Source organism: Pan troglodytes, chromosome 16, assembly GCF_028858775.2.
Source record: "Pan troglodytes isolate AG18354 chromosome 16, NHGRI_mPanTro3-v2.0_pri, whole genome shotgun sequence".
In the NCBI taxonomy this organism is placed as follows: domain Eukaryota; kingdom Metazoa; phylum Chordata; class Mammalia; order Primates; family Hominidae; genus Pan; species Pan troglodytes.
The window spans coordinates 70,747,065-70,773,652 of record NC_072414.2 but is presented as its reverse complement, the minus strand read 5'-3'; the positions used below and the strand labels follow the sequence as shown (position 1 = coordinate 70,773,652).

Sequence of the window (26,588 nt, the reverse complement as noted above, 5' to 3'; positions counted from 1 at the left end):
CATCTTTATTTTGTGCAGTGCCAGTTTTAAATGCAAATATGAGTATAGCTGACCCCAGAACAACTCGGGGGACAGGGGTGCTGACTCCTGTGCAATTGAAAATCCACGTATAACTTTCGACTTGCCCAAAACTGCTAATAGCCTACTGTTGACTGGAAGCCTTACTGATAACATAAACAGTTAACACATATTTTGTATGTTGTATATAATATATACTGTATTCTTACAATAAAGTAAGCTAGAGAAAAGCAAATGTTATTGAAATCATAAGGAAGAGAAAATATGTTCACTGCTCATTAAGTGGAAGTGGATATTCATTAAGTGGAAGAGGATCCTCATCCTCTTCATGTTGAGTAGGCTGAGGAGGGAGGAGAAAGGCAGGGGATGATCTCAAGGGTGGCAGAGGTGAAAAAAAATCCACATGTAAGTGGACCTGTGCAGTTCAAATCCATGTTGTTCAAAGGTCAGCTCTATTAACTTGTATGCAGAGTCACTGAAATTATACAATTCGTCTTTTGTAGCTCATATTTACCAGAGGATGAAATAGAATAAAATTATCTCAACTGGTTTCATCTCACTCCTTGGTATGTGCACATTCTACCCAGGCTGTCTACCTTTTCTTACCAATGAGGAAGGAAAGACTGAAAGGAGAAGGAACTGTGGGGTTCTCTTTCCTCTCGTGTCTTCATTTTCTGCATAGCGATTGGCTAATACAGGGGTGTTAACATGGGTAAGAAAGGATGATGGGGCTCCTTGGTCATTGTCTTCTTTCTGCATTTGAAGTAAGTCTGGTTCAAATGGAAAATGCAGCCTCTGGGCCTGTCAGTGCTCTCCTGTCCCTTACTCAGTTGTTGACATAACATGTTTAACATCTAATTGCTTTGAGTCTCACCGAACTCCTACACATTATAGGTTCTGAGCTCATGGACCAAAGTAAATGTGAGATGCAAATGGGGCAGCAAGGAATGGTGGACACAGACATTGCCTGTGTCTCCTCTGCTCAGATACAGGCTCTTTTGTCCCATCAGACCTTGCTTACTGGCTGGACCTTGCTTGTGGTGGCTTATGCCTGTAATCCCAGCACTTTGGGAGGCTGAGGCGGGTGGATCACTTGAGGTCAGCAGTTCGAGACCAGCCTGGCCAACATGGTGAAACCCCTTCCCTACTGAAAATACAAAAATTAGCCGGGTGTGGTGGCGTGTGCCTGTAATCCCAGCTACTTGGGAAGCTGAGGCAGGAGAATCACTTGAACCCAGGAGGCGGAGGTTGCAGTGAGCCGAAATTACGCCGCTGCACTCCAGCCTGTGCCAGAGTGAGACTCCATCTCAAAAAATAATAATAATCATAAAATAAATAGACCTCGCTTACAAGGCACAAGGTCAAAGATATGAAGAATTCAAGATGGCAGGCCGGACACAGTGGCTCATGCCTGTAATTCCATTTCTTTGGGAGGCCGAGGTGGGTGGATCATCTGAGGTCAGGAGTTCAAGACCAGCCTGGCCAACATGGTGAAACCCCCTCTCTACTAAAAATACAAAAAATTAGCTGGGCATGGTGGCAGACGCCTGTAATCCCAGCTATTCAGGAGCCTGAGGCAGGAGAATTGCTTGAACCTGGGAGGTGGAGGCTGCAGTGAGCCAAGATCACGCCACTGCACTGCAACCTGGGCAACAAGAGCAAAAAAAACTCCGTCTCAAAAAAAAAAATAATAATAGAAGATGGCAACAGGAGAGCATTGTACACCTGCCCCACTTCTCCCCACCCTCCATTGCTTTTTCCTAGGCAACCACCTTCAAACTTAACACTGTTAGCTTTTTCTTGTATTTACTTTCCTATTTCCAAAAAGTATTGCTAGACTCTCATTTATTGATTTTCCAGTTTAGATATTATCTGGAAGTTTGGGATTTAGCACCCTTGCATCACTTCCTGTACATACATTTGTCCCCTCACTTTTCATCCCAATTTAGTGTTAACATATTTGGATTAAGTCCATATTCCGCATTTTCATTATTATGGCTATAAATCTTGATGTCTGAACTAAGTGTTGTAATAAGATGGCATTTCTTTCTTTCTTTTCTTTTTTTTTTTTTTTTTTTGAGAGAGTCTCACTCTGCTGCCCCAGCTGGAGTACAGTGGTGCAATCTCAGCTCACTGCAGCCTCTGCCTCCTGGGTTCAAGTGATTCTCATGCCTCAGCCTCCCAAGTAGCTGGGATTACAGGCACCTGCCACCCCTGCCCAGCTAATGTTTGTATTTTTAGTAGAAACGGGGTTTCCATGTTGGCCAGGCTGGTCTCGAACTCCTGACCTCAAGTGATTCGCCACCTTGGCCTCCCAAAGTGCTGGGGTTACAGGTGAGAGCCACTGCGCCCCATCTAGATGGCATTTCTTTTTAAGAACAAGTTTTTTATTTGCTTGGTTTTCATTGCTTCTCCAGGCCTTCCAGATCCTTTAATAGTTTTATAAGATGTCTTTTAATCCAGTTTTCCCAAAGGTAATCCCTACCAGATAATCCAGCAGTTCCCTTCTTTCTTGGACCCTCCTCCCAACTTCCCTGTGTCCTCCAGTTTAGACTGGATGCTTTCTAGACCTGCCCCAAAATATTCATGGAAGGTCTTCCTGTTTCTTGGATCCCATGCTACTTTTTTTATGGGGAGGTACCTTTTTTTTTTTTTTAATTTGTTTTGGTGGAGCACATCCTCAAGCAGCTTTCTGAGAAAGAGTGCATGGAGGTAAATGGTTTGCCTGTCTCAAAGTGTCTTTATTCTTCCCTCACATCTGCTTGATATTTTGATTTGATATCAACCTCGGGTTGGAAGTGACTCTTCTTCAGAATGTTGAAGGCATTTTTCCGTTGTCTTCTAGTTTCCAACATTGCTCTGTAGAGGTCCCATACCATTGTGATTTGAATGTGACCTTTTAAAAAATCTGGAAGCTTTTAGGACTCTCTCTCTTTCTCTCTCTCTTTTTGGTGATTTTAAATTTTACAGTATATGCCTTGGTCTATTTTAATTTGAGGGAGCACTCATTGGACTGTTTTAATCTAGAAACTTGTGCCCTTCAGTTCTTGAACTGTTGTTGTATTATTTATTTGACAACTTTCTTACATTTTCTCTTTCTGGAACCCTTAATATTCAGCTATTCTCTCACTTTCTTATTTTTAAACATTTTACAATTTTTCATCTCTTTCTATTTTCTTTTCTTTTCTATCCTCCCTCCCTCCCTCCCTCCCTCCCCCCTCTCCCTCTCCCTCTCTCTCTCTGTCTTTCTTTCTTTCTTTGAGTCTCGCTTTGTTGCCCAGGCTGGAGTGCAGTGCCACAATCATGGCTCACTGCAGCCTTGGGCTCCCAGGCACAAATGATCCTCCTGCCTCAGCATCCCGAGTAGCTGGGACAACAAGTGTGTGCCACCACACCCAGCTAATTTTTTAATTTTTAATTTTTTCTAGAGATGAGGTTTTGCCGTGTTGCTCAGGCTGGGCTTGAACTTCTGGACTCCTCCCTCAGCTTCCCAAAGTTCTGGGATTACAGTCGTGAGCCAGCGTGCCCAGCCACCTGTTTCTATTTTCTAGGGGGCATCTGATTTATCTATACTTTACAATCCTTCTATTAAAATTTTCATTTTTTTCATTGTACTTTTAATTTCTTAAACTTTCTCATTCACTAAATACACATTGAGTGTCTCATCTGAAATACTTAGGACCAGAAGTGTTTTAGATTTTGGATTTTTTTTTATTTTTGAGTATTTGCATTATACTTAGCAGTTCAGAATCCCCAGTCTGAAAGTCCAAAATCTGAAGTGCTCCAAAGAGCATTTCCTCTGAGCATCATGTTAGTGCCCAAAAGTTTTGGATTTTGGAGCATTTGGATTTTGAGATTGGAGATGCTCAACCTGTGCACCTTTTGATCCTATTCTTGTTTCATGGGTACAGTATGTTCTCTTATCTCTGTGAGGTTATTACTTACATGGATTTGACTTTTTTCTTCTGTTCCCTGAAATGTTTTTCTTTCCTTTGGGTTATTTTTTAAAAAATATTTGTTTCATGTTAATAGTTTCCTTGGCTAGGCGTGGTGGCTCACGCCTGTAATCCCAGCACTTTGGGAGGCTAAGGCGGGCAGATCTCTTGAGGTCAGGAGTTTGAGACCAGCCTGGCCAACATGGTGAAACCCTGTCTGTACTAAAAAAAAAATACAAAAAATTAGCCAGGCCTGGTGGCTGGTGCCTGTAATCGCAGCTACTCAGGAGGCTGAGGCAGGAGAATCGCTTGAACCCGGGAGGCAGAGGCTGCAGTGAACCGAGATTGCGTCACTGTACTCCAGCCTGGGCAACAGAGAGAGACTCTGTCTCAAAAAAAAGTTTTCTTAAAATGCATTGGCTGTATTTCATATATAGCAAGGAGATGCAGAGATACTCATTGTGCAGTTTGTGGACTTGGGCAGGACTTTTCCAAGTCTCTGCTGAAGGACTGGTTTGCATGGGGGCTATTTTGGGGAGATCTTCTAATTTCAGTATCTGAGGTCATTTTTCTGAGTGATTCAGTTTTCCGAGAGGAATCCTCTAGGCTTTTCCTGGGAGAGTGTATGTCTGGCTGCAGCATTCCGGCTTGGCGTGTTTCTTACCCTTCAATGTGTAGACTTTTGCTTGTCCCCTTTTCTCTGTAGGTCCTTCTGCCTTGGGCCTTCATGTATGTCTACCATTCCTGGGCCAGAGCCTCCTGGTTCACCCTCCCCAGGGAGTGATCCTCGGCCCTCTGCTGGGTGGCAGGTGGCCGTCACTTGGCTACTCAGGGTTGGGGAGGGGATCTAGGGTCTGATCGGTTCTTACAGACTTTCAGCCCTACTCTCTTCAGCCCTCCTGGCCCTAAGGCCCTGAGGGGTCCCTGGAAACTCCATTCCTGAGCCTTTCTGGGCCTCTCCTTCTGGGTGGTTCCTCCCTGCAGGCAGTTGGCTCTCAGCTTTTATCACTCTACCAAGTCAGCTACTGCCTGGCCATCTGCTTCCCAGCTTCCAGAATCTTGTTGACATCCTTCATTACCCATCATCACCCCTTATGGATTTATGCCTTGTTTATTTCCTCTACTGTCATCATAGTGGAATTTTGGAAGGGAGCAGCGATAAATCTGTCTGCTCAACGTGCCATGTTTTTCTAGAAGTCCACTCACTGTGGGGCTTAAGCAGGGATGTGACCAGGTCCATTAGGGATGTAAGAGCAAGGATGCTGGCCTCCAGTGGAAGAGGCAGTACTGGGGTGGGGGGTGGGATTGGAAGCAGAGAAGAGTTTTGTTTGGTGGTTAAGGACCTAGACTGGCCAGGCACGGTGGCTTACACCTATAAACCCAGCACTTTGGGAGACTGAGGCAGGCGGATCCCTTGAGGTCAGGAGTTCGAGACAAGCTTGGCCAACATGGTGAAACCCCGTCTCTACTAAAAATACAAAAATCACCTGGGTGTGGTGGTGCATGCCTATAATCCCAGCTACTCGGGAGGCTAGGCAGGAGAATTGCTTGAACCTGGGAGGTGGAGGTTGCAGTGAGCCAAGATCACGCCACTGCAGTTCAGCTTGGGCGACAGGGCAAGACCATCTTGGGGAAAAAAGAAGAACCTAGACTGTGGCCCAGGCTTCTACCTGTGTTGGCAGACAAGTTATATTAGCTCTTAAGCCTCAAAAAATGGACATGATGATGGGCCTGCCTTGTGCATGTGATACGAGGAATAAGTGAGAAAACGCGTGCAGTGCTTAGCACAGTGCCTGCCACACAGTAAGCATTTCACGCACGCTCGTTACTATTCCTTCCACTGTTACCAAGTGATAGATGGGATGGACTTGAACCAGGGAAGTGGCCTGAAGGTGGGGAGGAGGGTGTGTCTCCTTCCCCAGAGAGAGGCAGAGAATGAGAGAATGGCTTCAGAAAATCAGAATAGTAGCTGCCCCCACAGCACCCCCAGGGCTTGTTCCCAGCTGCCCCGACCCAGGGTACCGCCCAACAGCCTGGTTCTAGGACAGACAGACAGACAGACAGACAAGTCTCTGTCCTCATTCAGCTGCTGGAATGCTTGAGGGACTTGGCTCGGGGCCTGGGGTGAGGGTGGGAGGACAGGGTGAGAGTCAGAGCCAGCCGGGGCCTCCCAGAGCCTGGGCACCGGGGAGAGCCAGACAGAAGCAGAGCAATACGTGCCTCCCCAATGGAGGGGTGTTTGGGAGGAAGAAGAACCCCATCCTCCCAAGGTCCTTTCACACTTTCACCTTTGCATCCTGGGAGTCAGGCAGCAGGGCCCTCCCGAGGCCCAGGAGGTGGAAGGAAGAGGGTGTGCGGAGGTGGGGAGGGTGGCAGCAGCCTGTCTTCCAGCCTGCAGCCTTTGGTCTCCTTGCTGGGGATGGGACAGGAGAGAGAGGATGGGCCCCACCCAAGCAGGTTGGGGGACAGAATGAGTGAGATTCACCGAAAGTGCCAAACAGTCAGGCAGTGTTCCTAGGACTTGGGGGCGTCGCAGAGGCACTCACAGACCACCCTCTCATCCTGGCTGGTCCTGAATCCCTTTGGCTTCCTGCATATAGATGCTTATCCAGCCAGGTAGACCCACAGGGCTGAATCCAAACTCGTTCTTGCTGTGTCCACAGACTCCATGTCCATCAGGCCCTGTGTGTGGGGACCGTGGTAAAGGAGACAGACCTCCAGGTGCCTGTCCTCCAGGCCCTCACAGCGGGGGGAGACGGACAGATGACAGTTGGGGATGATTGGCACTGAGGCATGCAGTCCTCGTGGGTCTGTAGGAATGGGGAGAGGGGCACCAAGCCCTCCTGAGGTCAGGAACAGTGACTCGGAGAAGGAGCCTGCCTTCTAAAGGCCAGCTTCCATGCCGAGGAAGAAGGGTGCTGCTGTAAGTGGAGGGCAGGCTGGGCAGAGGCTGGGGCCATGCGAGTATAGGGTGGGGCAGAAGAACCCTCAGGAGGTGGTGGGGGGGCGCTGGAGGGTAGCTTCTGGAGCTTGTCCAAGAGGGTTGACCTGAAGAACTCTAAGAACCTTTCTGGACTGACAGGTGCTTTAAGGGACCCTGGGGAGAGGTCACAGCATTTCACCAGTGTCAACTTGGACCTGGGTGGGGAGGAGGGGAGGCCCTGGTCCCTGCTTTCCTCAAAGCCAGCATTTCTACAGGGAGAGAGGCAGGCTGGGTCACATGTGGGGTCCTTCACTTCACCCCGTGGACCCCCCATTCAGTGACTCCATGACCAGATCCCAGGGGTGGCCAGGGGAGCGGGCCCACAGGTCTCTCCTGTCAGTGGCAGGCAGCTCTTTGCAGTCTCAAGGTGAGAGTGAGGCTTCTGACCGGAGTCACCTACTGTCTCCTTTGACCTCTTGTGGGACTGCCCAGCCCCGCTATAATTAGCTTAAGGAGGGGCGTGGAGGGGAAGGGCTGACGGGTTTGGGGATCCGGGTGTGTCGGCAGCGCAGAGGACCTGGCAGTGAGCCTGCCAGAGGAAGGAAGGGCTGGCTGCCGGCCGCCTGTGTGATTTTTCCCAAGAAGACACTGCTATTTATACCCCTGTAGCTTGGGATCAGCCTCTTGTAGATGAGGACGTGAAGGCCCAAGGCCACACAGCATCTACAGCCAGGCAAAGAGTAGAACTTGGGTTTCTGACTCCCAAGACAGCACCTCGGCCTGATTCTCACAGTGGATTTTGTGAGGGTCGCCTCATGCTCCCGACTTCTCCCACACACCCAGGGTGGGCTGAGAGGTTGTTGTGGCTTCAGCTGCCCAACAGCAGGCCCGCAGGAGCCACATGTGCAGCGAGTCAGCACTGGGGCAGCCAGGAAGCAGAAGGGCTTAGCTGCAGCCCAGGGACTGTTGGTGCCGGGATGAGGTGCATTGGACCCCTCAGCCCCTGGGTCAGAGGACCCCCTGGCTGGGATGGGTGAGCCCCCAGTCTACCTCCTCGAGCCACAGAATGCTAGCGGGAAGGAGGGAGCCCAGGGCCAGCTGACCCCACCACCCGCCACTGACACTCTGCCCCGGGTGCAGGCCCAGGGAGGCTCAGGGAGCCCCAAGCCGCAGGAGCACTTGGGACACTCCTTTCTCCCCGCCAGGTCTCGCTGCCATGGTTTTGAACTTGTATGTGGGGTGAAGTATTTGAGGCCAGGCTCGCGGTTGAATGGGAGGAGCCCTGCACTGGGGGTAGCCCAGTGAGTAGACACAGCCTGGTGCAGGCAGCCTGGGCCTGGCTCCAGATCCTGGCCATCACATCTCTCTTGTGCGACCCGGGGCCAGTGACCTATGGGCCCTGAGTGCGTGAGGGGAGATGATGGTAGAGTCTGCCCAGGATGTTGTGAGGAGCAAATGAGAGGGTATGCCCCCAGCACCCTGGACCAGCCTGGCACGTGGTCATCTTGGGCACTAGGACTGCATCCAGCAGCTGCTCATCTGCCAACGCCCATGTTAGAGGATCTGTTTCCAGCCAGCATGGGCAGTCTGAGTGATTCCAGGAGGATTCCAGGGTTCTCAGTAGAAGTTTGGTCACCTTGGCTTTCTTCTCCACAGCTCTGGGCAGGGCCGGGGGCCTGTCACTGGTCAGGGGACTTAGGAGACCATGCAGACACCCACTCCACCCTGGATCTCCAAGCTGTCAGGCCCCCTCCTCTGAAATCAGGGCTTCGGGAGTCCATGGTCTGATCCACCCTCCCAGCCTCTCTCCACACCTGCCTTCAGTGGTCTTGGCCCTGTTTCCTGACCCTTTCGTGTTCTCCCAGCCTCTCCACATCTCGGAGTGTCTCTTTCTCTCCCTGCTGGACTCCAGGATCCATCACCTTTGCCCTTCTTCCCTGTGCAACCCCCTGCCTGTCCCAATCAGGACTGTATGCTCTGTCCTGGCGCCACCTGCCCTGAGGCCACCCAGACTGGAGAACTGGAGGGTTTGTGCCTCCCCATCTCCTCTGCCTGGCTAGAGGCCCCAGGTCCCGCGGGTCCTGCCTCCCTCCATTGTTTCTGCCCAAGTCGTGGCTGCCTGGGTCATCCCCAGCCCTGCAAGTCTGTGTGGCTCAATTCTCCCCAGCCACTCTGCCCCCAGAAGGCCCCAAACCTTCCTCCAGTTCCTCCAGGACAGCAATGAGCCATGGGCAGCGTGGTCAGCATGCCAGGGCACTCCTGCTGCTAAGCCATAGTGGTGGCCACCTAAGGTCCAGCAGGGGCAGCAGGCTGGTCACTGGTCCCAGAAGCAATAGCATGCCTGAGGGTTGTACAGAGTGAGGCAGGGGCAGAAGCGGGTGCCAGAAGGGCCTGGGCCACCCTCCCCAGGGTCCCTGCTTCCATGCTTCCTGCCTCATGGTGTTGTGTCTGGGCAGCCTTGTCTTCGCCACACCGCAGCAGCAGGAGTGTGTGGTGGACACAGATGGCGCCTGCTTGTGTCTGCCAGTTTCCCTGCTACCGCTGCCAGGGAATGCCAGCTGGAGGAAGGCAGGAGTAGATAGGGTATGACAGAGGCCGGAGGCCAGCCCTGTCGGGGGGTGGGGGAAACGGGACAGGCATGGCTGCCCTGGGCTCTCTCCCAGGGGAGGGGCTGCTTTCCAGACCTCGCCTTTCCACAGATGACCCGAGGTCTCTGCCTGGGTGGGGCCGTCGGAGGCTCTGTTGTGTCAACTGTGATGTGATGTTTTCCGGATCCTTGTCGGGCCTGGCTCCAGGGTCTGGGCTCAGACACGGAGGTTGCAGGGTCGGAGAGCAGGGCCACATGACGGCTTGGCGGTCCAGGAGGCCTTCTGAGGGAAGGGCCCTGGCAGCGTGTGCAGAGGCCTGGGATTGGGGTTGGGATTGTTTAGCCAGCTGGAGTGCTCAGGAGGTGAGATGACAGAGGCCGGGAGGGCCTGTGCTGCTGGCTGCAGGTGGAGGATCGGCTGAGCCGAGCGGGGAGCTGGAGTTTCCTACAGTTGTAGGGCTCTGTGCCCCCTCCCGCCTCTCCTCCTGTCCCGGCCCCACCGAGGCTTCTCTGATGGGTCTCACAGGCTGCGCCCCCCTCCATCCTCCCGTCCCATCTTTAGCCGTGGGTGGGGCCTGTGCCTGGACGACCCTCCTGCCAAGGACATTATCGACTTCCCCTCGGTGCCACCTGGCGTCCTCTATGATGTGAGCCACCAGTGCCGCCTCCAGTACGGGGCCTACTCTGCCTTCTGCGAGGACATGGATGTGAGTGGGGCCGGTGTGGGTGTGGGGGTGTGGGGACCCGGCAGGAGGGCTAAGGGGGCAGCTCTCACCAGCCCGTGGATGCCAGCCTGGGAGCATCTCTCCTGGCCTGGGCTGCGCCCCCGAGTGACACTGTGAGACGTCAAGTGGCCTGTGGGAGAGGCCAGGGATGGGCGGCCACAGACCCAGCTCTGAATTCTGGGTCAACCATGGACCAACTGTGACCCTTCGGACAAGTCCCTTCCCCTCTCTGGAGCTGGCTCATAAGAGGGAAAAGGAACCCCTGTGGAGAGGGTCTGTTTATCCTGGCGAAGATCGCCTGAAGTGATCTTCTAACAGGAGTGTTTCCAGAGGAGGGGCTGGGCCGGGAGAGGTGTGGACAGCTGGGGACCGCTCTGAGCAGTGCAGCCCCGGGCGCCCCACACCACCACATGGTCCTGGGAGGAAGGTGGGAGCAGACACACAAGAAGGAACCTCTGGGGGTCTGTGGGCCCCTGCCATGTGGAGGGGTGCCGAGGGGACCCTTGGGGACAGGGAGGGGGACAGGGTGGGTGGCGGCACTGGGGAGGGTGTGAGGGTATGGCCCATGCCCTCCTCCTCGCAGAATGTCTGCCACACACTCTGGTGCTCTGTGGGGACCACCTGTCACTCCAAGCTGGATGCAGCCGTGGACGGCACCCGGTGTGGGGAGAATAAGGTAGGGGGTGCCCCCAGTCCCGGCAGTGGGTGTGTGAGAGGCCAGACTTCCTGCTGTGACCAGGCCCTGGGGTCAGCCCCGGCTCACAGTCTTGCTTGTGCTCCTAGCAGAGCCCCACGCTCTCTGCAGCCCAAGCCCCCATCTGCAAAGTGGAGGCATTGGGGCCAGGGCTTGATTCCATGATTCCCCAGGGTGTCTTCAACTGAGTCAGCACGTGGGCTGTTTTACTCCCCGCTCAGCTCCTCCATGTGGCCTGGGTCACAGATTATTGTGATGATTGTGAGGGTGCCTCTCTCACCTTCCATCCTTCCCCTCTGTGCCTTTCGCAGCCTTCCCGCCCACCTTGTTCTCACTAGGGTGAGGATGACTGATAGGCTTGGGGGTGGGGTGGCTCTACCTCCGTCTGTCTCAGTAGTGGTGTCTCAATGGGGAGTGCGTACCTGTGGGCTTCCGGCCCGAGGCTGTGGATGGTGGCTGGTCTGGCTGGAGCGCCTGGTCCATCTGCTCACGGAGCTGTGGCGTGGGCGTACAGAGCGCCGAGCGGCAGTGCACGCAGCCTACGTGAGTGTGGGGCCCAGGGTGCCCTTGGGCAATGGGACAGAGGGACCCAAACAGTCAGCCGATTGCAGGAGCTTGGCTCTGTCCCAGCCCCTGGCTCTTAGAAGTGTCCTGATAATGGTCAGTCCGAGTGTCCAGGCCACCTTAAGTCACTTTCAAGGAGTGTTCTGGGGGCTGACAGGGTCCCCACTTCTGACCCCTTTCCAGAGAGGGGGACACTGAGGCCCAGAGACTAGAGAGACTCATCAGAGGCCACATGGCAAAGCAGCTGCTGGCTGGAAGGAGGCAGGAGAGGGCAGTGGGGAAGAGCATGGGCCCTGGACCTTAGATGGCTCAGGGTTCGAATCTCCTCTTCACCCCTTCTCTGGGCCTCCATTTCCCCGTCTGTATAATAGCAGTACCCATCCAGTAAAGTTGTAGTCAGGGGCAAATGCAGTTTATGCAGGCCAGGCCCTCAGCCCTGCAGCTCATCTGTAGTGGGCACTCAGCGGGAGGGGCTTGGTGGCCTCAGAGGCTCAACAAAGCTCTGAGATGAGACGGAGCAGCTGGGAGGATGGGACAGCACTGAAGGGGTGGCCTGAGGTGAGCGACTTCACCTCTCTGGGCCTCTGTTTCCCCATCTAAACGGGGGGGTGCAGGGGGTGTGAAGATCTGGTGAGAAGCAGAGGCCAGTGGTACTGTAGACCGAGGCACTACCCGGCTGATCTTCACTTCAGGAGGCCACCCGGGGCAGGCATGGGGTTCACAGCCAGCCCCACCCAGGGCCCTGCGCTTACCCAAGACTGGCCTGTGCCCCTCCCTGCCTCTTGGCCTCCAGGTCTGAGCTGGGTGGGGGCCAGCGACCCTGGCCTAGATGCGGAGGATTTCAGGAGCTGTGCTAGGTCAGACCTTTCAGCTGGCTGGGGCCCTAGGCACTTCCTTTAGACCCGGGCTGGGGGTACTGCCACCAGGAGGAAGGCTGAGGACTCAAGGGCTCGTTAGGATGCTGGTGTCATGGGCTGGAGACTCGGAGCAATCCCTCCAGCCAGTGCCAGTCATGCCTGCAGCTTGTCCCAGCTTCTCAACAGCCCTCTGCAGAAGCAGCCCCAACCCCACTTTATACATGAGGAAACTGAGGCCCAGAGGGTAGCCGAAGACTTGCCCACAGTCACACTGTAGGTTGGGGGCAGAGCTCAGGCTTCCTGCTGCCACCTCCTCACAGGTCCTTACAAACAGGGAGAGTGTGTCTGGGCCAGAGGGTGGGCAGCCCAAGGGAGGGGAGCAGCGTGCACAAAGCTGGGCAACAGGGATCTCAGGGTGTGGGTGCAGGAGGAAGCTGCTTGCTCTGGGCTGTGGCCACGCAGTAGCACTCACTGGGCCCTCACTGGGGCCCACCCCGGTTCTCCCCACAGGCCCAAATACAAAGGCAGATACTGTGTGGGTGAGCGGAAGCGCTTCCGCCTCTGCAACCTGCAGGCCTGCCCTGCTGGCCGCCCCTCCTTCCGCCACGTCCAGTGCAGCCACTTTGACGCTATGCTCTACAAGGGCCAGCTGCACACATGGGTGCCCGTGGTCAATGACGGTGAGTGCTGCCCCCCATGGAGACATTGAGGCTCAGAGGGCTGGGGGTGTGTGGGTCCAAGGTTACCCTGTGATGCAAGCAGGAGACCCAGTCTCCACCCCAAGCCTGGGCCACTCCCACTGTCCCCTGGGGCTGCTGCTCGCCCCTAGCTCCCCAGTCTGCAGCCTTGCAGATAGCTATCAGCCCAGCCGGAGCCTCCAGCATGTTGGTGCTGCTTGGGAGCCTCCAGCCTGCCATGGATGTGTGTCACGGAGGGGTCTTCCTGGTGGCCTGCATACTCCCACCCCAGCTGTGGCTGATGACTCTTCTACTTGGGCCCCCAGTGAACCCCTGCGAGCTGCACTGCCGGCCCGCGAATGAGTACTTTGCCGAGAAGCTGCGGGACGCCGTGGTCGATGGCACCCCCTGCTACCAGGTCCGAGCCAGCCGGGACCTCTGCATCAACGGCATCTGTAAGGTGTGCCTGGTTAGGAAGAGGCTCTCCCAGCACTGCCTGCCCCCAGCCCCACTGGCGGGCCCCAGGTTCTCTCTTGGGTCCCTCCTGATCCTCCTTGGGCCACCCTCCCCATGCTCTACCATCGGGCTTCCCAGCCCGTACCCTCTATGACCTCTAAGGCAAAGCCCCTACCACGCCTCCTGGCACTGGGGACCCTCCCAGTCAGGCCTCGCCCCCCTGTGTCTCCCTGGATGCCTGCACCAGCACCGCCCCAGCCAGGAAATCGGAGCTCAGGCAGTGGCTTGACCTCTTGCTGGCTGGCTGACCACAGGCAGTGGTTTGCTCCCTGATAGAAGGGGTTAAATGAGGTGGCATAGGTGACACAAAGGGCTCTGAGCTGCGAAGAGTAGCCCTCAGTGTGTGGTAACAATTTCTATTCTTATTTTTAATAACAATGACGGCCTCTCCTCTTTGCCCTTGTCCCCAGCCACCTACTTGTCCCTGCTTCTTGCCCTCTAAGCCTCTTGGGTATCAAGGCCTGGGCTCCGAGGAGGACCAGGAGGGAGGTGCCAACTCCCAGTGCCTTTGACGTTGAAATTCCCTGCATGCACTGCTCAGGAGCCCGTGGCGTGTCAGAACCCCTGCCTGCCCGCAGCCTTTGCAGAACTCTTCCCTTCTCTTGTCTCTTGTGATGCTCATGACATGCCTTTAAGGGAGGGGTGGGTCTCCCCGTCTCACGTCTGAGGAAACTGAGGCTTAGGGAGGTAGAGAAGTTCACCTGGGTCAGAGGCACAGCTGAGGTGGGGCAGGGCCAGAGAGAGGCCTCCCGACCCCAACTCCCAGCTTTCTTCTCCTGACTCTGGCTGGCCCCGGGGCTGGGGCCACAGAGGGCTGGCCGCCAGCACCAGGGCCCTCCCCTCCTCGTGTGTTGCAGAACGTGGGCTGTGACTTCGAGATTGACTCCGGCGCTATGGAGGACCGCTGTGGCGTGTGCCACGGCAACGGCTCCACCTGCCACACCGTGAGCGGGACCTTCGAGGAGGCCGAGGGCCTGGGTATGGGGTGGGACCGCTGTGGGGAGGGGTGTGTTCTTCACCTGGTGGCCCCTTCCCCATCTCCCCTGGGCCCCTGTCCTTGGCCTCGTGGCCCCCACCCAGCCTGGAGATGGCTAAGCAGGGAAGCCTTGCTGGGGTGGATTCTTGCAGGAGTCAGGGGACCCCTGGCCCATGTACAGAGACCTGTCCCCATGGGGAGTCCTCCTGTCCCAGACATCCCAGATAGGGCCAACCTGGCTTGTGTGTGGCCCCTGGGCCTTCCAAAGAATGGTAGTCTCCTCCTGAAGCTTCTGAGACCCCAGCTCCGTGTCCTCACCTCCGGTCTGTTTTGCACACGTTGCTCAAGTACTGACTGTGTGCTAGGTGATGGGGACATGCAGGTGAAGCGCTTAGTCCTGGAGGGGGACAGAACCTTCTGGTGTGACCAGTGCAGTGGAGGGAGGCCCAGAGGGCTGTGGGAGCACTGAGGAAGAAGGTCCTGGCCTGGGGAAGTCAGGGAAGGTTTCCTGCAGGAGGCGGAAGTTGAGCTGAATCATAAAACTCAGAAGAGATGGAAAGGGCATTCCAAATGGAGGAAAGAGCTTGTGCCAGAGCCTGGAGGCAAGAAGGGAAGGCAGGGCCAGCTATGGGGCCTTGAGTGCCAGGCTGAGAAGCTTAGATTTTCTCCCAGAGATGCAGTGCAGTGTGGTGGATAAAGCACTGGCTGTGGAGGCTGCTCATATCGCAGCAGGACACTCATGTACGTTACTATCCCCATCTGCCTCACTTTGCTCATCTCTAAAATGGGGATAACAATAGTACCTATGCTATAGGGCCATTACCCATGAGCTTACACATGTGAAGTGCTGAGAGTAGTGCCTGGCACGTGATGGGTGTGATGGAAGTGAATGAATAAAAGCAGGCCGCATGGGGATGAGGAGGGTGTCCCAGGAGAAAGGCCTGGGCACTTTGGTTTTTTTAGAAAGAAGATGCCAGCCGGCCCTTAGAGTAGGGGATGGATCCAGCCTTATGATGAGACCAGTGTAGGTCCCCAAGAGAGGAGTGACGGGGCACGGCCAGGGGGTCAGGATTTGTGGCACCTCTGCGAGGTTTTGGTGACCCAAGACAGATCCGAGCAATTTAGGGAGCTCAGACTTTAAAGCTAATGGCGAAATCTTTGGCATCAGCAGGCGGAGGCAAGTGGGGAGAGATATGAGGAGAGCGGGTGGGGATAAGCAACCCTCTCACCCTGGGCACAACCTATGCACAACCCTTGGCTGACAGGGTATGTGGACGTGGGGCTGATCCCAGCCGGCGCACGCGAGATCCGCATCCAGGAGGTTGCCGAGGCTGCCAACTTCCTGGCACTGCGGAGCGAGGACCCGGAGAAGTACTTCCTCAATGGTGGCTGGACCATCCAGTGGAACGGGGACTACCAGGTGGCAGGGACCACCTTCACATACGCACGCAGGGGCAACTGGGAGAACCTCACGTCCCCGGGTCCCACCAAGGAGCCTGTCTGGATCCAGGTGCCTGCCTCCCGAGGCCCAGGCTGGGGGAGCAGAGGTGGAGTCCCCAGGCCCAGCACCCTAAATGGCAGGTCTTGTCCTGGAGGAGTGAGCCCTGGTTCAGTCACAGAGCCTGGCTCTGAGCCAGGCCCTCCTGCTGCGGCCTCTACCTCAGTTTCCCCATCTTTAAAATGGCCCAATCTTGTAGCTGCAGTTCACAGAGGTGGCTGGGGTCAGCTCCTTTAGGACTGGGTGGATGGAGAAGACACCTCGTGCTCACAGGCCCCCGCCTGCCCACCCAGCTGCTGTTCCAGGAGAGCAACCCCGGGGTGCACTACGAGTACACCATCCACAAGGAGGCAGGTGGCCACGACGAGGTCCCACCGCCCGAGTTCTCCTGGCATTATGGGCCCTGGACCAAGTGCACAGTCACCTGTGGCAGAGGTGAGAAGTGGGGCAGGCACAGCCCCACCAGCAGGGGCTTAGTGTCTGGACAGGGACGCTGGCTTCAGCTCCCAGCTCACTGCTGGGCCACCACGGGTTTGGAAGTTTGCTTCTCTGAGCCTCAGTTCTCCATCTGTGAGATGAGGCTAGCGATTGCCCTGTGTCCCAGGCCCGCTGGGAGGGTACATGGATGAGGCAGGTGGGTGCTGGCTCGCGGCGTGTGCTCAGTGTGCTCCAGCTCTTGGCGTTCTCCCTCCAGGGGACACAGCTCCCCCTCGATAGACCAGTCCAGTGGCCCCTCACCACACTGACTTATTTCCCTAAACTATTTATAAAAAGTAGGGCAATTTCATTAACTCTGACTCTTCCTCCCCAAATTTCCCTCTCTCCCCATGCTCCTCAGTCCCCTCTCTCTCTGTCTCCTCCCCACTGCTCCTCAGTCTCCCCTCTGCCCCTCCGTCTCCTCCCATACTCCTCAGTCTCCCCCCATGCCTCTCAGTCTCCCCCCATAGCCCTCGGTCTCCCCACCATATCCCTCGGTCTCCCTCCAGCCCTCCAGTACCCCCGCCACACCCCTCAGTCCTCCTCTCACAGCTCGGTCTCCCCCACCATTCCTTGGTCTCCCCCCAGCCCCCTAGTCCCCCCTCCACGCCCCTCAGTCTTCCTCCCCCTGCTTGGTCTCCCCTGCCGTTCCTTGATCTCCCCACACCTCAGTTTCCCCCTTTGTCTCTTAGTTCTCCCCTTTTCCCCTCAGTCTTCCCATTGTTGACACTCAGTATCCTCAGGGTCTCAGAATCGGGAATCTGAGATACAGACATTTGAGCATTCCTTCAAATGCTATTATGATGAAAAAGTGAAAATGGAGAACTGGGCAGATACCTTCCAAAGCTAGGAAACCCATTTTATCTAATACAGCTGTCTTTATTTTATTTTGCTATTTTATTTTATTTTATTTATTTTATTTTATTTTATTTGTTAGAGATGGAGTCTCACTCTGTTGCCCAGGCTGGAGTGCAATGGCGCAATCTCGGCTCACTGCAGCCTCCGCCTCCCAGGCTCCAGCGATTCTCCTTCCTCAGCCTCCCGAGTAGCTGGGATTTACAGGCATGCACCACCATGCCCGGCTAATTTTTTTATTATTAGTAGAGATGGGGTTTCACCATGTTGGCCAGGCTGGTCTTGAACTCCTGATCTCAGGTGATTTGCCCGCCTTGGCTTCCCATAGTGCTGGGATTACAGGTGTGAGCCACTGCCCCTGGCCTAATACAGGTGTCTTTAATTGGACAAACTTGAAAACCAACAAATACACTTGCAGCACTAGACATTTGGGGAATTGTCTTTCAGCAAATTGGCTGCTTCGCAGGTGGACCACTTAGGAGCGTCTGCAGAGGCAAGTGCCCTGTGGTGGCTGGAACAGACAGGGGTTCTTTGTCTCAGGCAGGAAGTCCCAGATGCACAGTCTAAGCTGGCGGGACCTGGAGCTGACTGGCCCTCAGCCACACCGTCCTTGTCACAGCAGCCTCCCCTCCACTCCTGCTTGCCACAGATGGTGTCCTCCCTTCCAGGGCTCTTGCAGTGTTCTGGGCAGGAAGAAGGAGAGGGGAAAGGGCTGACTCCCAGCGAGGGACTTGTGCCTTTTTCTCCCGAGCCAGGACTGTGTCCCAGACCCCCCTAGTTGCAAGGGAGCGGCAGTGGGGTGTGTTTTCAGCAGGTCCCACTGCTGTCTTGAACAAAATCAGAATCTGTTGGTGAGGAAAGAGGGGGACGGATGTGGGACTGGCAGCTCAGGGGAGGGACAACTTACTCTCGGGACCACGGGGCAGGGGGTGGAGCAGAGAAGGCAGAGCCACCAGCAGAGGGGGTCCTGCAGCTGGGCCTCAACAGGCAGTATGGAAGTGAGTGTCCAAGGTGAGGAGCGTGGCTGTGCAAAGGCCCCAGGGTTGGCAGTGACAGAGGGTGTGAAGGACAGGAGCAGTGCCAAGCCTGGTGTGGGGATGGAGAGCAGGGGCTGCCCCTTGATGCCCCATTTCTTGTCCAGAGGTTCTCTGAGCCATTGGGAAGGGTGTGGATGGTGGGATGATGTGTCGGTGGCCCCTGGACACACTGGGCCCTGAAGGCTCAGGCAGCGGCTCCTCCAGCCACGAGCTCTTCAACAAGGTTGACTTCATCCCGCGCCACCTGGCCTCATGCCCTTCACCCGCCTCATCACCCAAGCCAGCCCCGGGAAGGAGCAGAGGGAGTCGGGCTTTCATTCTGTTCCCAAGGCTGAAGCCCCAGCCCCAGGTCACCCCTCACCCCAGCCTGGGCCAGCCTGGACACTTGTGGTCCTCCTCTTTGGGTCCCTGGATGTGGAAATAGGCCTCAGGTCACGCTCAGTTTCCCTGAGGGGAGGGTGGCAGGAGCCACGGCTGGGTTTGCAAGCTAACAGCAGCGGTTAGGATCGAGCTCTTAGGATGTGCCGGGCACGGGCCGAGCCTGCACATGCAAGAACACACGCAGTCCTCCCTCCAGGACATGGAGGAGGCAGGATTGTTGCTCCCACTTCACAGAGGAGGACACTGAGGTTCAGAGAGGCCAAATGAGCTGCCCAGGCGTCTCAGCTGGGATGCAGAGGGTCTGGGCACCCAACCCACTAAAAATCCACACTCTGCCACCCCTCCAGTCAGAGGGGAGGCTACATAGGAGAGGGGGTGGGTGAGAACCAGGAGGACAGAGAGGAGGCGACGGTGGAGGTCTGCCTTCATCCTGACATGGGCAGTAAGGCATCCTGACACGGGCAGTAAGGCGCTGTTCTGGGAGGGTTCTGGCAGAGAGGGTGTCTTTGGGTCTTGGGCGGTGGGCACCTGGGTGCCAGTCCCAGGCTGAGCCCCGTGGCCCCTAGGTGTGCAGAGGCAGAGTGTGTACTGCTTGGAGCGGCAGGCAGGGCCCGTGGACGAGGAGCACTGTGACCCCCTGGGCCGGCCCGATGACCAACAGAGGAAGTGCAGTGAGCAGCCCTGCCCTGCCAGGTGAGCCCGCCCCCATCCCCCACCAACTCCCCACCACCATCCCCCACCAACTCCCCACCCCATCCCCCGCCAACTCCCCACCCCATACCCGCCAACTCCCCACCCCATCCCCCGCCAACTCCCCACCCCCATCCCCCGCCAACTCCCCACCCCATCCCCCCCGCCAACTCCCCACCCCATCCCCCCCGCCAACTCCCCACCCCCATCCCCCGCCAACTCCCCACCCCATCCCCCGCCAACTCCCCACCCCATCCCCCGCCAACTCCCCACCCCCATCCCCCGCCAACTCCCCACCCCCATCCCCCGCCAACTCCCCACCCCCAGGCATCCTGGGTCTGCCACAGGTCCCTACATCTGGGTCCCTGGAGGCCCCGGGGAGGAGCAGAGGGAGCCGGGCTTTTATTCTCTTCCCAAGGCTGAAGCCCCAACCCCCGGTCACCCCTCACCCCAGCCTAGGCCAGCCTGGACACCTGTGGTCCTCCTCTTTGGGTCCCTGGATGTGGAAACAGGCCTTAGGTCATGCTCAGTTTTCCTGAGGGGAGGCTGGCAGGAGCGGAGGGGCTGTGCCATGTCACCAGGCTTTGAGGGCAGGACACTTACCTGAGCTTGGAGCTCTGGAGAATCAACCACTGGCCTCAGTCCCAGCTCTACCCAAACGCCGAGGGCCTGGAAGCCCAGCCTGGCCCTCCCTGCTGGTGAGCCTGCAGGCCACCTGTCTGATGCCACACTGATGCCACCTGTGTGCCCTCACCAGGTGGTGGGCAGGTGAGTGGCAGCTGTGCTCCAGCTCCTGCGGGCCTGGGGGCCTCTCCCGCCGGGCCGTGCTCTGCATCCGCAGCGTGGGGCTGGATGAGCAGAGCGCCCTGGAGCCACCTGCCTGTGAACACCTTCCCCGGCCCCCTACTGAAACCCCTTGCAACCGCCATGTAACCTGTCCGGCCACCTGGGCTGTGGGGAACTGGTCTCAGGTGAGTGTGGGTGAGTGTAGTCTTCGGCTACAGGGAGGCGGACAGCCTTCCTGGAGCCCTGGTGGGTGGGAGGGAGCCTGGGCATTCCAGGGTCCAGCCCCTGACTCTAAAGCCTCAGGGATCAGGAAGCCCCTGGCAAGCATGGCCACAGTCATGGCCTTGAGCTGGGCAGGGCCAGAGAGGGCTGGCTGGGGTCTCTGCCACTCTGACATCGGGCAGTGGACAGATTACCCAGCCTTGCCCCAGCGTCCCCTGGCAGCCTGCCTCCCAGGGTAAGCCCCTCACCCTGGCTTTCCCCTGCAGTGCTCAGTGACATGTGGGGAGGGCACTCAGCGCCGAAATGTCCTCTGCACCAATGACACCGGTGTCCCCTGTGACGAGGCCCAGCAGCCAGCCAGCGAAGTCACCTGCTCTCTGCCACTCTGTCGGTGGCCCCTGGGCACACTGGGCCCTGAAGGCTCAGGCAGCGGCTCCTCCAGCCACGAGCTCTTCAATGAGGCTGACTTCATCCCGCGCCACCTGGCCCCACGCCCTTCACCCGCCTCATCACCCAAGCCAGGCACCATGGGCAACGCCATTGAGGAGGAGGCTCCAGAGCTGGACCTGCCGGGGCCCGTGTTTGTGGACGACTTCTACTACGACTACAATTTCATCAACTTCCACGAGGATCTGTCCTACGGGCCCTCTGAGGAGCCCGATCTAGACCTGGCGGGGACAGGGGACCGGACACCCCCACCACACAGCCATCCTGCTGCGCCCTCCACGGGTAGCCCCGTGCCTGCCACAGAGCCTCCTGCAGCCAAGGAGGAGGGGGTACTGGGACCTTGGTCCCCGAGCCCTTGGCCCAGCCAGACCGGCCGCTCCCCACCCCCACCCTCAGAGCAGACCCCTGGGAACCCTTTGATCAATTTCCTGCCTGAGGAAGACACCCCCATAGGGGCCCCAGATCTTGGGCTCCCCAGCCTGTCCTGGCCCAGGGTTTCCACTGATGACCTGCAGACACCTGCCACCCCTGAGAGCCAAAATGATTTCCCAGTTGGCAAGGACAGCCAGAGCCAGCTGCCCCCTCCATGGCAGGACAGGACCAATGAGGTTTTCAAGGATGATGAGGAACCCAAGGGCCGCGGAGCACCCCACCTGCCCCCGAGACCCAGCTCCACGCTGCCCCCTTTGTCCCCTGTTGGCAGCACCCACTCCTCTCCTAGTCCCAACGTGGCGGAGCTGTGGACAGGAGGCACAGTGGCCTGGGAGCCAGCTCTGGAGGGTGGCCTGGGGCCTGTGGACAGTGAACTGTGGCCCACTGTTGGGGTGGCTTCTCTCCTTCCTCCTCCCATAGCCCCTCTGCCAGAGATGAAGGGCAGGGACAGCTCCCTGGAGCCAGGGACTCCCACCTTCCCAACCCCAGGACCAGGCTCATGGGACCTGCAGACTGTGGCAGTGTGGGGGACCTTCCTCCCCACAACCCTGACTGGCCTCGGGCACATGCCTGAGCCTGCCCTGAACCCAGGACCCAAGGGCCAGCCTGAGTCCCTCAGCCCTGAGTTGCCCCTGAGCTCTAGGCTGCTGTCCACACCAGCTTGGGACAGCCCCGCCAACAGCCACAGAGCCCCTGAGACCCAGCCACTGGCTCCCAGCCTGGCTGAAGCGGGGCCCCCCGCGGACCCGTTGGTTGTCAGGAACGCCAGCTGGCAAGCGGGAAACTGGAGCGAGGCAAGTGGTGTGGGCTGGGCGGGCAGGGAGTTTGCACAGGACCTTGGTGGCTGTTTCCTCATCTGAAAATGAGCAGAGTGGGACACAGGTGCCGTCTGTTTCGCCTTCCTTGGGGCAGGGGTTCCCAGGATTAGGGGAATGAGGGGACCTGGGGCCCATTCCTGGGCAGCACAGGGGGCCTCAGGGAAGGCAGGGGCAGGCACACTCTGGCAGCACAGCACGCCCCAGAATGGAGCTGGCTCAGACAGCTGTGCAGTGGGGAGGGTCCCCGCGTGGCCGCCAGGCCCAGTCCTCCCCAGCAGGCAGCGGCTTCCCTGAGGCTGGACCTGGCTTCTCCAGGCTGGGCTCAGCCCACTGCCACCTGGCTCCGCCCTCAGTGGCTCCACCCTCCTTTGGCAGTGAACTGCAGGGGTCTGAGCTGCCAGAAAGAAGCTGGCTAGTGCCCCTCCCTGGGTCCCCAGATGGTCACTGCAGGAGAAGGAAGCTTCTGTTCAGATCCCTAATTTTGGGGTGGGAAGGGGCAGGCTGAGGCCCACAGGGCTTGTTTTGCGCAGGGATACCCAGCGATTTGGCTGCTGGTACCAGGACCCAGCCTTCCTTCCCTGGTGCCTCTGGGAAGCAACGAGGCTGGTCAGGATAGCTGGTCGGGGTGCCCACAGGGTCCCCTCCCCCCACCTCTGCACCAATGACACTGGAACACAGGCCCTTTGTCCCATGTGAGCAGGGACGGCTGGTTGCTGAGGGGATTTGACTTTTCATTCTCACGGTCTTCCTGGGAGGTGGGTGGAGGAGCCTATTTTGCAAATAAGGAAACTGAGGCCCAGAAGAGGGCCCCTGTCTTGCTGAGGTCTCGCTAGCCTAGGTGGGTAGTTTCCTGGCTGTGGAGGCCTGGCAGGGATGGGATCTGCCTGGCTTTCACGGGTCTCTGCCCCGCAGTGCTCTACCACCTGTGGCCTGGGTGCGGTCTGGAGGCCGGTGCGCTGTAGCTCCGGCCGGGATGAGGACTGCGCCCCCGCTGGCCGGCCCCAGCCTGCCCGCCGCTGCCACCTGCGGCCCTGTGCCACCTGGCACTCAGGCAACTGGAGTAAGGTGCGTGAGGATGGAGCCAGGACAGGCATTCCCAGGGCATGGGGTGGAGCCCTGGTTCCCCACGGCCTGTGTTCTGAGAGCAGCAGGGAAGGGGAGGGCCCCAGGCTGCACATCTGTGTGCCCGATCGCACCGGATTCTGAATCTCTTGGGAGTCTTCTCATCTTTGTCTGGCTTGGCCTGTCTCCTTTCCTCTGTATCTTTGACCCCATCTGGACTTGTCTTTCACCAGCTTGCCTTTGTTCCTCCCTTTCTCTGTCTGTCCTAGCCCATGGCAGCCCCTGGCCATGCCACCTTTTGCCTGGGGCCTGCCAGCCTTGGCCTCTCGCTGGGGTTCTTCAGATATTCCCCCGGGCTGGGGCATGGGCCTGATGCCTTTCCCGCCACACACCTCACGGGGTCACGCCTGTGGGCCTGCACATGGGGATGTGTCCATACACGTCTCTCGATCCCCAGTGCTCCCGCAGCTGCGGCGGAGGTTCCTCAGTGCGGGACGTGCAGTGTGTGGACACACGGGACCTCCGGCCACTGCGGCCCTTCCATTGTCAGCCCGGGCCTGCCAAGCCGCCTGCGCACCGGCCCTGCGGGGCCCAGCCCTGCCTCAGCTGGTACACGTCTTCCTGGAGGGAGGTGAGGCCTGGGCGTTGAGTTGGGGGGAGGGGACGCCCTCAGACCCTGGCTGTGCCCTGACTCCTTCCCTGCCCACCCAGTGCTCCGAGGCCTGTGGCGGTGGTGAGCAGCAGCGTCTAGTCACCTGCCCGGAGCCAGGCCTCTGCGAGGAGGCGCTGAGACCCAACAGCACCCGGCCCTGCAACACCCACCCATGCACGCAGTGGGTGGTGGGGCCCTGGGGCCAGGTGAGCCGGGCTGCGGGGAGGAGCAGGGAGCAAGTGCTTGGTGGCGCCTGGTCAGTCTTGGGTTGGGTGAAGGAGCTGTGGAGTATGTGCTGTGAGCCAGGCTCTCTGTGGCCCCTGCACATGCAGCAGTCACTGGACGAAGCCCTGCCATGCTGGCGCTCACACCTGCCAGGGAGAAACAGACAAGGAAAGGGCACGTGTGCTGTGATGTCAGGGAAGGCCTTCCGAGGAGGGGTCTGGGGTTGAGACCTGAGGGAGGAGTCAGTGATGCCAAGGACAGGGATCGAAGGGACATCAGGTGTGAAGTCTGAGGCAGGAATGACGAGCTTGAGGGGGCCAGGGAGCCCGGCAAAGGCCAGCGGCAGAAGGGGGCGTAAGAGGGGCCTTGGATGGGCAGGACACCTTCTGCTGGGCCTGTTTGGAACTGAGGGGTTCAGAAATCTCAGATTTGGGCCCTGAGCTGGGTCCTGGAGTCAGCTGGGCCAGCGTTTGAGTCTTTGTCCGACTGGCTGCTGAGTGACTCTGGGCAGGTTGCTTTGCGTTGCTGGGTCACTGTTTTCTCATCTGTAAAACTGGAACAGCTTAGGAGAGGAGGGTCAGGAGGATTAAATGGAGGAACGCAACGAAGCACAGGGCCGGGCACAGCATGACACTGGCACAGACTCAGCGCATGTTTAGGGCTGATAACAACGAAGCCTGGCGGGCTGGGCCCCGGCTGTGAAACTGTCTCCTGCCCTCCTGCCCATGGGCTGCGGCAGGTCCTCTGCCCTGTCCCTCGGGCACAGCGGTGTCTCGCCCACGTCTCTGCCCACTGCTGCATCAGGGCTCCATCCCGGGGCCCCTGCCCAGGCTTCTCAGGCATGTCCTGTGTGAGGGGCTCACTGCCCTGCAGCCCCGAGGGCTGTCCCACGGTTCTCACGCCCCTTCCCTCTGCAGGAGCCGATCCCACAAGTGAGAGTGGGGTTCCAGCACCAAGTGGGCTCTAGGAATGGGACCAGGTGCTCCAGGAGGCACTGAGGGGGCGGCTGGGAGCAAGGCCAGGCCAGTCAGGCACAGGGTGCAGGGACGGCTTCCCAGAGGAGGTGTCCCTGCCCCCACTGCTAGGGCTGGCCCTGGAGACACTCATTCCTCCCCCGCTCCCCCCAGTGCTCAGCCCCCTGTGGTGGTGGCGTCCAGCGGCGCCTGGTCAAGTGTGTCAACACCCAGACAGGGCTGCCCGAGGAAGACAGTGACCAGTGTGGCCACGAGGCCTGGCCTGAGAGCTCCCGGCCGTGTGGCACCGAGGATTGTGAGCCCGTCGAGCCTCCCCGTGAGTCCCCTGACCCCAGGCTCCCTGCTGAAGTGAGGTGGGGTGGGGAGGGTGATGGGGAAATGGGGTCGTCAAACCATTGCGCCCACAGCACTGGCTGGTTCCATCTGTAGTCTGGGCTCAGGAGCCACGTGGCCACTGAAAATTCTGATGCCACAGGATGCCATGCTGGAGGCTGGGCCGTGCTGGGAGTCAGTCAAGGGGAGTCCCGGCCACACAACATCCCATAGGCAGCTGTCTGACCTTGGGGGAGTAGAGGGAGTGGCCCTGGCCCCTGATTTGCTGTGTGAACCTGGGTAAGCTCTTTCTCCTCTAGGTCTCAGTCTTCCCACAGTGAGACCAGGGATGTCCCTGAGGCTGTGTGAAAACTGGGCCTGGGTGAGTCCCTGTCCCCAGCCCTGGCCTGTCCATTCCCTGGCCAGAGGACTGCCTAGAGTGAGCAATGGAACCACAGGAAGGGCCTCCTTTCCAGGGTCCTGCTAATGAGGTAATGGGGTTTGAGGCAGGAAGGTCTTCCCTTCCAGGGTCCTGTTAATCCCAGTGGTGGGTGGTTTCCTGGCCAGCTGGGTCCTGGTGGAAGGGCCTGAGGTAGAGGTGGTTCTGGACACCCCCGCCGCCGCCTCCAGCGCGTGTGCGCGCGCGCACACACACACGCAGACACACACACACACACACACACACACACAGTCATACACTTCCTTCCTGCAGCCCCAGCTGCTCCCAGAAGTGCTGAGGGCAGGAAACGGGATGGCCCTGGAGTGTCACCTAGGCTCCCTTCACCAGCTGTGTGGCCTTGGGCTCCCATTTCCTCTCAGGGCCTTCATGTGCTGAATAAAGGGGCTGCCAAGCCCCATCCTTGCATAAATGAGGTCTGGGCATGAAGCACGCAGCACTGCGTGGGCATCCAGGTGGTGCTCAGGGAAGGCGGCTTTTTCCCCTCCCCCACAGCCACTGTCATCCCCAATTGCAAGGTCAGGGAGAGGGCCTGGGGCTGACCCTGCCAGTCTAAGGAATCCAGAAGCCGTGGCGTGAAGAGCTGTGTCCCCTGTGCTATTTTGGCTGTCTGCTCCCTGCCCCTAGGACAGAGTCCTCAGCCAGGGCACTCACGCTGGCATTCAGGGCCCCCTGCAATCTCCCCGGTCTGCCTTCTCCCCTTGTCCAACGCTGCCTTCTCTACCTGTGCCAGCTCCTGGACAGCCCTCATTCAGGCTCAGAGTGGCCCCTGCCATGCCTCGCTACCTTGC

General features: G+C 58.0%; 1 protein-coding gene across 1 annotated transcript in view; it reads left to right on the top strand.

The window, feature by feature from the left end:
• The window catches only part of ADAMTS7 (ADAM metallopeptidase with thrombospondin type 1 motif 7), a 52,641-nt gene that overhangs the window by 24,085 nt on the left and 1,968 nt on the right, over positions 1-26,588 (top strand). The window contains exons 9-23 of the mRNA XM_024349314.3: positions 10,026-10,170; positions 10,772-10,864; positions 11,280-11,425; positions 12,814-12,983; positions 13,307-13,440; positions 14,354-14,474; positions 15,738-15,982; positions 16,264-16,405; positions 19,287-19,413; positions 20,168-20,381; positions 20,685-22,091; positions 23,028-23,180; positions 23,635-23,808; positions 23,889-24,035; positions 25,182-25,344. Of these exons, the coding sequence (XP_024205082.2) occupies positions 10,026-10,170; positions 10,772-10,864; positions 11,280-11,425; positions 12,814-12,983; positions 13,307-13,440; positions 14,354-14,474; positions 15,738-15,982; positions 16,264-16,405; positions 19,287-19,413; positions 20,168-20,381; positions 20,685-22,091; positions 23,028-23,180; positions 23,635-23,808; positions 23,889-24,035; positions 25,182-25,344 (3,581 nt within the window). The remainder of the gene's footprint in view (positions 1-10,025; positions 10,171-10,771; positions 10,865-11,279; positions 11,426-12,813; positions 12,984-13,306; positions 13,441-14,353; positions 14,475-15,737; positions 15,983-16,263; positions 16,406-19,286; positions 19,414-20,167; positions 20,382-20,684; positions 22,092-23,027; positions 23,181-23,634; positions 23,809-23,888; positions 24,036-25,181; positions 25,345-26,588) is intronic.